This window comes from Abramis brama (assembly GCF_963993115.1).
Source record: "Abramis brama genome assembly, chromosome: 23".
NCBI classification, from domain to species: Eukaryota; Metazoa; Chordata; class Actinopteri; order Cypriniformes; family Leuciscidae; genus Abramis; species Abramis brama.
The window spans coordinates 30,309,947-30,322,639 of record NC_139985.1 but is presented as its reverse complement, the minus strand read 5'-3'; the positions used below and the strand labels follow the sequence as shown (position 1 = coordinate 30,322,639).

At 38.4% G+C, this 12,693-nt stretch overlaps 1 protein-coding gene across 1 annotated transcript in view; it reads right to left on the bottom strand.

Annotated features, from left to right (window-relative positions):
• Positions 1 to 6,801, bottom strand: part of LOC311074336 (phosphatidate cytidylyltransferase, mitochondrial-like) — a 58,201-nt gene extending 51,400 nt beyond the window's left edge. The window contains exon 1 of the mRNA XM_084100862.1: positions 6,473 to 6,801. Coding sequence (XP_083956988.1) covers positions 6,473 to 6,649 — 177 coding nt within the window. The 5' untranslated portion in view covers positions 6,650 to 6,801. The remainder of the gene's footprint in view (positions 1 to 6,472) is intronic.
• Positions 6,802 to 12,693: the final 5,892 nt, after the last annotated feature.

Here is a 12,693-nt window from a genome sequence, read left to right as displayed (position 1 = left end):
CACCTTGGGTCCCACTCTAGATGCGTCTTCTGTCGCAATGTTTTACGACAGGCACTTCCCTTTCAAGCTATCTCCCACATTCTGTGGTTACAGGCCTCATTAGGCCTTTCTGGAGGTAGCCCCACATTGTGTGGCTGTCAGGTTACAGGCCTCTCCGGCCTTCCTGAATACGAGCTCCCACTTACTGTGGTCACCAGGTTTCAGGCCTCACAGGCCTTCCTGAGTATGAGCTCCCACATACTGTGGTCACCAGGTTACAGGCCTCATCAGGCCTTCTTGGGTTCAGAATGGCTAAGTACATGCACTTTCTTTCATGTACTTTCTATTTCCATATTTATGGTAAGGGTTGTGCGCTGTACGCTTTATTCCCTTTCTGAGAGTGAGCTCCCACAGGTTGTGGTCCCCAGGTTATAGGCCTCACCGGCCTTCCTGATAGGAGTTCCCACATGCTGTGGTCGCCAGGTTAGAGGCCTCATCGGCCTTCCTGGTTTGAGCTCCCACATGCTGTGGTCGCCAGGTTAGAGGCCTCACCGGCCTTCCTGATAGGAGTTTCCACATGCTGTGGTCGCCAGGTCAGAGGCCTCACCGGCCTTCCTGAAGGTAAGCTCCCACATATTGTGGTTGAATACAAGCTCCCGCATGTTGTGGTCACCAGGTTAGAGGTCCTACCAGGCCTTCCTGGAGGTAGCTCCCTTTAGGCCCTCACAGGCCTCCTCAGTGTTTTGAAACACAAACACTGGGTAGATCCATGGATCGAGTAGAGAAACTCCCCTCGCTGGCAAGGGTTGTAAAGCACTATGCTGAGTCATACTCTCCAGGATGTCCCGTCTCTGAGATCCGGGCTGAGTGGTTCACTGCCTGCTTCGCAGTCCCTCGGGTTGGATGCCTTCCTAAGGCAAGTGTCCAGAGGCTCTGTCTTCGGACAGACAGGAAGTGGCCAGACTGTAGTGTCTTATGTAGTGACACCAGGTCAGGCCTGCCTGGTGGCATTTCAGGTGGCACGCTCCCCTGAATAGTGACTGGCTGGGAGTCCCTTGGGTCCCCTAGCCACACTCCCTAGAAGGGACCCCTTCTATTGGAAGCTGATGTCCTAAGCCTTTGAGCTGGCCCAGATATCCCCCCCATTAACTATGTTCTGGCGGTTTCTTGGTTCATTAGCTTGGGCTATGACCGGTAGGGAGTGCTGTCACTGACAGCCCGATGTGACCTAAGGGTGAGTGGTTCCAGTGTTTCTGAATTACTGGTTCGGACAGTTGTCACTGCCTTTGGGCATGCACTCCCCTCAGCATGGTGGCGTTGGTATATCGTTCCCCATAGCGTCATTCTGACGTAGTGTAGAGTTCCCTTTCGAAAGGGAACGTCTCAGGTTACGACTGTAACCTATGTTCCCTGAGAACAGGGAACGAGACACTACGTCTTCCTGCCATGCCTCGGGGCCTGCCTGCAACAGTCCCTTCAGACGATAGGATGTTGTCATGTGTACAAGGCTCCCCTTTATACATCCAGGTCGCGCGTTAATCAATCAAGCTGATGATTCACGGGCTGTCGCCGGTCAACATGATTGACGTGAGTTGATATTTGATTTCAGACACCTGTCACGCCTGAGGCGTTCCCCATAGCGTCATTCTGACGTAGTGTCTCGTTCCCTGTTCTCAGGGAACATAGGTTACAGTCGTAACCTGAGACGTTTTCTGTGATGGTCGTGTTTAGGTGTACGGGATAGAATATGCAGTTACGGTACAAAAATCATCATGGCTATGGAAAGCCATAAAAATTGAAACTCCAGCATGGATGAAAAAAAAAAAAAATGCTGATTGAATCTTTTCATATAAATGAGATTTAAGACGACTAAATACAGTTTTTCAACCATCTAAAGTTTTTGAACAGACGCTGTTTAGTAGCAATTATAATTTAGGTCACTGTTAGACAAAATCATTTATATCATACATAAGTCTTCTAAGAAGATAAATAGAAGATATGAATGTATTCAAACTTTAAAGATTTTTTAAAGAAAGAAAGTTAAGAACTTTACACTTCAGACTAAAACAATCTTTCATTTTAAAAGATCACATTTACGATTATGCTTTGAAATAAATTTAGTACGAACAAAACTTTGGCTCTGGAAAGGTGTTAGCAGCCTATCAATAAGACAGCCTGAGGGTTCACAGTTTCTAAATGTTTTCATTGTTGCTCTCTCTGAAGATAGGCCTATGTGGTCATTTTCTCACAGATACAAATTAAGGAATTATTGAACATTTCACAGGTGTGAGATGACTTTTGTGACTCTCTAAAAATGTATGGTGTTTTTATTTATATATATTTATTTAGCTAAAACTTTGTTTACATTTTATTTAATTATTTATTTATTTATTTCATTTTTGAAAATGTAGGTTTCTGTGATGGTCGTGTTTAGGTGTACGGGATAGAATATGCAGTTAGGGTACAAAAATCATTATGGCTATGAAAAGCCATCAAAATTGAAACCCCAGCATGGACAAAAACAATGCTGATTGAATCTTTTCACATAAATGAGATTTAAGACGGCTAAGTACAGTTTTTCAACCATCTAAAGTTTTTGAACAGACATTGTTTAATAACAATTAAACAAAATCATTACAGTAATCTTCTAAAAGGTGAATAGAAGATGCGTATGTATTCAAACTTTAAAGATTTTATTTAAACAGTCTTTTGTTTTTAAAATATATCATTTAAACTTTTAAGATTATACTTCTTATAAATAAACTCAGCACCTGATATCCTGATCGCTGAATTTGTGTGACTCTCTGACACACACACACACACACACACACACCCTTTGGCTGGTGCTTTTTGAAAGCTCCGCAGGTCAAACAGGTGGTGTAAAGAGAGGCCAGAGGGCCCTGATTTCTAAACATGTAAGATGATTTTTTATTTTCGTGAACCCGTTTCATACATTGCGTTGTTTCATGAGCTGTATGTTTTTTCTTCAACTCTATAAACATTTAACTCATTGCAATTTTTTTTTGTGACTATTTTATTTAAACTGGATAGTTCTACATTTATTTCAACTTTTGGTGTGAGGTTTTAGTAAGATCTTTATTTTATATTATTTATTTATAATCATTTATATTCTTTTAAAGAACAGAATGTTTTATGTAAGATGATTTTTATTCTTTTGTTTATCTAAAACTGAAAGAATTGATTTCAGTAAGATGTTATTTTATATTATTGTATTATATTATTTGTGTGAAATATACATTATTTTATAAAATCTCTGTTTCTCACTATCACTGTGCTCTGGAATGTGGAGGAGCAGACGGAGGGGGATGGAGAACCAGTATGTGATTTTAAATTTAACGCATTTTTGTGAACCCATTCATAAACTTGTTTAATACCCCTAAACATTTAACTGATTGTAATTTTGTGACATTGTTTAATCACAGTGTCTGAACAGCACGTTTCAGATGTCAGAGGGGAATCCCGTGACACACACACAGATGGTCACATCTCCTCTAATGTCTGATCTCCACGCACATACACACACACGCTTTGAGAGACTCATTGCAATTTTTTGTGACTCCATTTTATTTAAACTTTTTTGGTGTGAGGTTTTTTATAAACATTTCATTTATATTATTTTAAAAGAACTGAATGGCTTTTCAACATTTGTGTGAGATAAACTTCCACAGTTTTTCCCTTATCAGTTTTCACAGTACAGCCCGGATAAGCTCAGGAATATGTAGGGAGGAGAATCCTGTGTGATACCAACTTCAAAACACACACACACACAGACATGTTCAAAAGGCTTCAAAAGGCATCAAAACCCAAAACTAGCTGTCATGACATAATTATTATAACTGTGTCTTCAAAAACACACACACTAACTGTAATGTTCAAAAGGCTTCAAACAATTAAAACTAGATGACATAATTATTTAATCACAGCGTCTTCAAAACCTTCTGTCAATATCAAAAGGTTTCAAACTAGCTGTCATAGCCATGATGTAATTATTAAAACACTTTCTGTCAATATCAAAAGGCATCAAAAGACTTCAAAACCCCAAACTAGCTCTCAATAACTACATGATCAAGGGTTAGGAGGGTCAATAGGTCAATACTAGCTGTCAAAAAGACTTCAAAACCCCTTTGATCTCTTTGATCTCATCTCATCTTCTTTGATCCCTTTGATCCTATGCCAAAAGGGGCGGGTACCTGTCACCGGAAGGGGCGTGGCACCTGTCAATCAATCATTTTTTGACAGGTGTACCAGGGTATCAACTACTGTTAAGCATGATAATATGGTAACATATCACACTGAAGTAGGCTGATTTAAAATGAACATTTATTTAAAATAAAAGATCTTCTTTTGGCAAAATTACATTTCCTTAATAGCCTAAACAGAGACTTTACTCCCTTCAAACTTAAATTGTCAATGTTTCATTACATCACTGTTTGAAAACACTCGGAATAATTTTTTGTACCTTTATAAAAGGCTTTTTTTTCCCTAAATGTGTGCTCCATCTTTCATTTCAAAGTCTTAAATTTGATCAATATATTCAATTAAAATAATAAGACACTAGGCTGTTACCAATCAAATTAAATAATTTACATTGAAAAATTATAACTATTAAATGAGATTATTTTAAATATTTTTGAATATACAAGTAAGGAATGTTGAAAAGAATGATACTTTGAGACTAAACCGCCAGTAGGAGGCGGCAGGCGACCGTCTTAATAAGCGAGTCATTGAGTCATTCATTCAAATGATTCGTTCAAACGGCTGATTTATTCAGAATGAAGCAGTTTATGAATAGTTAATTGAATCTTTGACTCAACCGATTCGTTCAAAACGCTGAATCATTCAGGAATGCGCGCGATGGTTCTGCTGTGATCTTTGTTTGGAACTATTTTCGCTGCTGAAACAGAACAAAAACAGTCATTGCGTCTAAAATGTAAGTGACTTCATTTTAACTATTTGTTTATTGAACTGTTATGAAATCAGTCTCGGTTTCAATCTTGATGGCATTCAGGAAAACATCTCTCTGGTCGTGTGTAGCCTAGGCTATATATTGTTTCTTAACTATAATATGTTATAAATAACTGTGCGAGCCTCAACAGCGCAACATTGTTACCGTCAGTACATTAGGTAGACCTATATTATTATCAACTATAGGCTATCAATCGCCACTTACATTAAATTAAATAAAACACAATCATCCTCACGTTTTCGGTGATTCCCTAGTTATTTTTTATTTTATATTAAAATTGTTTTAATCAGGGCATTTGTCCGGATTGGCTACAATTCTCTCTCACTTTTCCCTTCAAAAAAAGAAAAAAAACACACGTGTCCCGGACACAGTCTATGGTCCCGGACAAGCGTTATTGTCGAGCCCTGATATGTTTTCCTTGATTGGTTTTCCCTGAAGAGAATTACGTTGTTGAAAACGAAAGTAAAAGAGTCACGCACGTTCATTGCGTTTTACCGTGATGAGAGTTCCGTGTCTTTATTAAACTCAACACATTATAATGATTTATATCTGTCATCCACCCTCGATTAATTGGAATGGAATGTTTTTATTACTCGGCCCGCCCGACCCGTGGATTATCCGCGTAGCACTATATGTTTTGAGAATGGACACAAGCAGTAACCGCAACAGATCCGTCACGCTGGGAAAAGTGTATCTGACCATGACTGTCTGTCCGAGTTTTGTCGAGAGGCGGCACGAAATTTAACAGAGCCTCATAATTCTCTATGCAGGAAAAACCCTGCACAAAGACTGGAGGTAAACGGCTCCAGCTAGCATACTGCTCCCAATAAGAGACAAAATAACGCCAACATTTTCCTATTTACATGTTGTGATTTGTGGGTGTGTCAGACAGAGTTACGGCACGCACGGAGATGAGAAGGGTGTGTGTGGACTTATCTAACTCTGGGGGATACGGCGAATAAGCTAAAGTCCCAAAAAGTTGGCGTGTTCCTTTAACTCTCTGTTTTGATCAATTTAAAGCATCTTTTCTAAACAAAATAATTAATTTCTTTAAAGTCCCCCTGTGGTGTAAATCCAGCTTTTAATGTTGTTTATGTGTCTATGTGGTGTTTTTAATATGCTTTAAGACAAACCATGTGTAAATTCATAAGTCGACTCCATTGCTGAGTATTTCCTCCTTAAAACTGCAGTGAACCAAAGACAGTCTCAAAAACACGCTTTGAAATCGCTGGTGTTTCTGACGTCACAAACTACCTTGTAACCAATCAGATCAACGTGCGATCGTCAACCAGTGGATCTCTGAGCTGAGTGAGTGAGTGGAGGCGGGGCTCATTTGCATATTCATAGAACCACGTGTACTAAATGAGGCAAGGGTGTCGAGTTACATTCACGATATTTTAAGGCAAAAAAACGTTTAAATATGTACTTTTGGTGATCAAAGATGAGTTTTAAGGGATAAAATGATTGACTACAGGGGGACTTTAAAAACATGTGTCAGTCTGATACCCGGTCATCCGCAGGAATCAGTGTGTTGAAGTAAACTCCGGCTCCACAATCGCTCTGGATCCTGCTGATGTGTTTCGGCCCCAGGAATCTGAGGAACGAGTAATGCTTCCGGTTCTCCATCAGGTTCATGGTGTGCCATGTGACCGGATCGTCCACGGCAAACACGAAATCCAGCATGTTCCTCTGAAACACACGAAACACAAGCACTTCTTCAGAATAAACACACACTACCAGTCAAAGGTTTTTAATGTTTTTGAAAGAGTCTCTTATGCTCACCAAGGCTGTGTTTATTTGAGTAATATTGTGAAATATTATTGTAATGTAGATTTTCTATGTGAATATATAGTAAAGAATATATCATCAAATCCTCATATTAGAGTGATTTCTGAAGGATCATGTGACACTGAAGACTGGAGTAATGATGCTAAACATCAGCTTTGATCACAGGAATACATTACATTTCAAAACATATTAAAATAGACAACAGTTATTTTAAATTGTCATAATATTGAACAATACAACTGTTTTTAATCAAATAAATGCGGTCTTGGTAAAATGTGTTCTTTACAGTCCAAAAACAATAACAAATCTATTCGTTCGCTATTTTTAAAGGAGGTTGTCACCAAATCTTGCTCTTCTGCTTATTGGACTAAATGTGTTAATGACCTTGATTGGGAAAGTGTTTGGTTATTACCTCATCAGTTTTTTGTTACAAACAAGGTGAAAGAAATATATTTAATGATAATGCACAAATTCTACCGTCAAACATTTCCTTAGTAAGTTTAAGAAAGACATTGATGCTCTTTTTGCTCTTGTAAACACTAGAGCTAGCTCACATCTTCTGGTGTTCATGTGAAACACTTATGGCATGAGGTGTCTATGTTTATTAATTAAGGGAAAAGTGCTCTTTAATTTTGAAAATGTAATTTTTGGATACCTATGACAAGAGTGTGAATAAGTCAGATTTTACATTCATAAGTGTAAGTTTTCTAACAAAATCCCCTTTTCTAAGGAGCCCTTAAAGGATTTTTAATATTACTGTTCTACTATTCAATCTAGTACTAATGAAAAAGCTATTAAGACTGTGTTCATTTGTGCACCTTCTTCAAAATCTCTGAATGATACAAAGGTCTTGTATTTTTGTGATATATATATATATATATATATATATATATATATATATATATATATATATATATATATATATATAAAGGTCTAAATAAACATGTGTAATAGGCTTAACATATAGTAAATCAAGGCAAAAACATGTTTTGGAAAAAGAATTGATGATGTATTTGACTTATTTTATTGATTATATAAATCTTGACCAAAAAACAAAGTTACATAGTGTACATTTAAAGCAGGATGGATTCTGATTGGATGTCAGAAGTTTTTATCGTTCATCAAATGGAATAAAATGTTTCTGAAAGTGATTCCATTCCAACACTGTTGTTCCTCTGTATCGTGATCATGATAGTTGTGGAATCTGCTATTCTTTTACATTTACAACTAAATCTTTATAATTATAGTCCTTGGTGTGAACTCAATTAATCAATAAACAAACAGCATTTCGGAGTTCCATAAAATGCCCTGTGTGTTTTTATACACTACAAAAGCGAGGTAATGAGGTAAAGTGAAGGAAAGTAGCAGGAATCCTCTGGGAATGCTGTGTGTTCATGAACAGCCACTAGAGAGCGCTGAAGGATCGAGCGTTGACTATTATTATTCATTTATATTTTTAAATAAGCATAAATCTACTATAGAGCGATGACGTGCCTGATGACAGCAAAGACAACACCAGGATTCATTCACGTGACGACGATGATGATGAGGATGATGACGTTGACGATGATGATGATGATGATGATGACGTAGCTCTGTTGAAATTATTATGCAGATTCAACAATTTTGGTCTGACGTTGGTTCTTACATATTTGACTCTACCAATGTTACACATTCGTTCAGTTTAAAAGACATTATTTTTTATTATAAAGACGATAAAAAAATAAACCCCTAGAGTACATTGTTAATTTCTTTATTTTATATGGCAAATTCTTCATTCATAAACAAAAGTTTCTGTCCTAGCCTTATTTTGACACTGAATTAATCTCACTTCTTAAATCTCTTCATTATATAAATAATTTTTAAAAAATCCCTAAGATTTAATACAAATTATGAAGAAATATTTAAAGAAAATACATGTAGGCGACTTAAAGCTTTCCTTGTATATTAATGTATGTTATTGTAGTGTCACACTTGTCATATCTCTGTCATGTCATCTTTTTTTTGTATAATCATTGTTTCTTTCTTTCTTTCTTTTAGTATATTATATGTATTTGTATGTAATTCCTTGACAATGTTCTTATGTTATTGAGCATTAAAAAAAATATGCAGATACTGATACAAGGGCTGATTCTGTGATGAGAAAATAGGGTTACACTTTATTTTAAGGTGTCTTTGTTACAGTGTAATTATATATTTAAGTACTGAGTAATATTTATTAACAACATGTACTTACTATAGGGTTAGGGTAGCATTAGGATTTGGTTGCATGTAATTATGCATAATTTACTGATATTACTATGGTAAGTACATTTAACAACAAGGACACTGACACTGTAAAATAAAGTATTACCGAAAATAGTTTCAATTTAATAAACAGAGTTCAAAACCATTTTCACGCGTGTCATCTTTACAGATAGTGCACATTATAATGTCAAGTGAGAGAGAAGCTCGTCATCATCGAATGGCCCAAAAACACACTGAATGAATCCCACTCTAGTGTTTCTGTGTGTGTGTGTGGTGTGTGTGTGAGAGCGAAGGCTAATTTGAGGGGGATATTCGGTTCCAGGCGGTGATAATGGAGGGACTGATGATAATTATATGTGCATCTGGACCTCAGCTCTTTTCTCAAGCACACACAATACACAACAACACAATCTCACACTTTACTGCAGTTGCCATGGAGACGCACTCACTTCTCTGTTTAAAGCCCAGCATCTGAGGACCGTCGCATCTCGCTTAAAAAGCACACACTGCTTCCCTGAAGTCATTTCTGATCAGCACAACGCACTTACACACAGAGACCTCAGAAATATGACATTCAGATTAATAATTAATGCAGCACTTATCGTTGGAGGGAAACACAGGCACAGAACATGAGAGGTTTATTCAGACTGTAAGCAATAGTACAACAAACAGCATCTTAATCATATTCCATTGTTTAACACACCCATATGTTTACAGTGCTAGTTAAATATAGCCAATGCGTTTTCTTCCTTCTCATATTAAAGATGCACAAAATCTAAGCATTTTTAAATCCAACCTAAAAACAAATTTTCTTGATGGTTTTAATTATTTTGTATTCCAGTGTGTTCTTTTGGGGTTTTTTTACGTTTTGTATTTCTATCTGTGTATTTCTCTCTCTCTCTCTCTCTCTCTCTCTTTGTATTTTTATTGTGTAAAGTCCCTTGAGAAGCTGGTTTAAAGGCGCTATTAATTTGTATTTTTACTATTATTATTATTATTATGCCGTCCAATATAATCTCCTTTTAAAGCTGCATAAATTCATTTTCATCTGGTATTTCAAACCGAATGTCTTTGCTTCCTTGGCAAATTTGTAAACTAATAATTTCACAAGGTTTGCACATTCAAATTCAAAATTCTATAATGTCGCTAAAGATATTTGTATGGAAGATGGTATGAGATCCTATTAAATGCAAATAGAAATAGGAAAACGAATAGAATACTATAAATCAGAATGCATTTAGGGAGAAATGCAAAATCTACTTTACTACATTTTAAATTTAATAGAGGGTTATAAAGATAATCACACATTTCTATGTAATGTATAGCAATATTTCCAGGTTTGTAATACCACACACACACATACACACACACACACAAAATGTTGGATATGCATAATGAAAAAAAAAAAAAAAAAACTTGACAAGCACAAAATATAGTTTAAATGATGTTTTATTAACAAAGTTCGGGAGGAGCACGTTCAGATAATTAACCTAAATTAACTCGAGGAGCGCACAGTTAATCAACCAAATTCCAAAACAAGAGGTGTATATACAGCAGACTTACCTCTGTTTGTCCTCAGTTTAACAGCATATTCAATGCTATCTCACGACCAATTCGTAAGAATTCGTACGAGTGAGTAAAATGTGTCTAATTACGACCTCACTCACTCGCTCGCTCACTCGACACTTTTCTGGAAACACTTCGGGAATTTCGAAGTCGCGATCTGATTGGTTGAATTCTGCAGGATGTCCGAGAGACGTGTGTGTCGCGTTCTTTATCGATCCGCCTGGAAACAAATGCCGTGACACCAAAACCCCTCGTGGAAGAAGAAAGCCGTTGAGTTTACAACTGTGACAATGAGCGCTTACAGGGATCAACTAAATGCTGGATTTTCAAAAGTATGTGAAGTTCGCGGCGCCATTGTTTTTGAGTCACTTATAATGTGCATTTGAAAAAACAACACGCATCAAACATCTTTCCAAAACATAAGCAGCATTTATGAACCTCGTCCAACAACAGACAACATTTAATAACATGCATTTACTCCAAACTCACTTCATAAGGACAGCTGAGCTCCTCCTCCTGTGAGATGATGTGTTTCTTACACAGAATCAGGTCGTGTATTTATAAGTCATGTTTAATCAAAGCGTTTCAATCTTCTGTTTACTCAGCTACAGCGATAGGGATTTCCTGGAATGATGCACCGTTATTGTACTTCAGCGGCGGGGCATATTTATCGTGTTTGCATGAGAGCGCCCTCTGGTGTTCAGATGGTGCAGCGTTTACTACCAATCAGCCGCACTCCTCCGACATCAGCACTTTGCCAAATCGCGTGCGGTTTTATTGTGATTAATCATTCATCCCCATCGCTAAACGACATCAACGCTCGCCTAGACCCTCGCCTCCACCGGCGAGACATCAAAATTCCTCCCCGGCGACTTCCTATCGCTCGGCAGTCCCAACAATTCCACCTATTGGGAAGTGGACAGTAGTAGGATTGAGGCAAGCGTTGATAATTTCGGACGTTCAGTTCTCGCGGAGGATGAATAAAGTGGAACTCTACCGTATTTTGTATCCTTGCAAAAACGAGTACATCAGGATTTTTGGGAAGTGTTCCCGGTTCCGGCTGACCTAATCCATGCAGCCTAACATTGAATTATAGAAATTGATAATGTTCTATGTGTATGCTAGGTCAAAGAGATGTGTTTTTAGTCTAGATTTAAACTGACAGAGTGTGTCTGCTTCCCGGACAATGTTAGGAAGCCCTCAGGAATCAGGATTCGCCTTGCTCGACAACACCATCTTCTCGCCGCACCAAATCCAGCTCGCTTCGAGCATCAGCCCTTCAGCGCCCGTTGCAGACGCTAGCTAGCGTGAGGCTGTGTCCGCTAGCAATGGAGGCCCAATCATTTCAGCCTTTTTTCACAACACCGTTCTAACAGGAAAATCCTTAACGCGCTCCGGCCGCCCATCCGCACAAAACACTGCCTGATGTCTCGAGAGATCTGGATCCGGCGGACTGCGGTAAACCTTGGATAAACAGAGAGACTAATATTAGCGTAGACGCCATCCTTCTTATGATGTAAAAAGTACATCAGGATTTATGGGGAGTAAAATAGATCAGGCGGTCGATATGATAAAAATCGTGGGTCAGGGAGCTTGGCTTGCCAAAATCGACATCACTTCTGTCTTCAAAGTGTTGCCCATCCATCCGGATTCATGGCACTTATTCGGGGTACGCTGGCACGGAATGTTTTTTTCTGTATGCTTAACTTTTGAAACGTTTTATATTTTCGACATGTTATCAGAAGCCGTTTGGTGGATTTTGTTGAACAATTATGCAATTCCTCACCTCATTCACTTGCTAGACGATTTGCTAATCATTTCCATCGAGTTCCTCAGCATTAACTTAGATTCAGTAAAATTCCAGGCTTCCCTGGCAAAGGAAAAAATACATAGGATAATATAGGATAATACTTGTCTCATCAGCGGACGCAGCGAGAACTCTCCCGGTCGAGCTTCCACTCCGCCGTCGGCTGGTAGGGCCGTGAGCTGCTCCCGTCGGAGGCTACATGGGCCCTCTCGGTCGGCCGTCCTTGATCTCCCATCGGTCGGCAGAGCTCACCTGTCCGACGCCGTGAGCTGCTCCCATCAAGAAACGGCGCGAGCCCTCCCGATCAGCCATTTCCTAA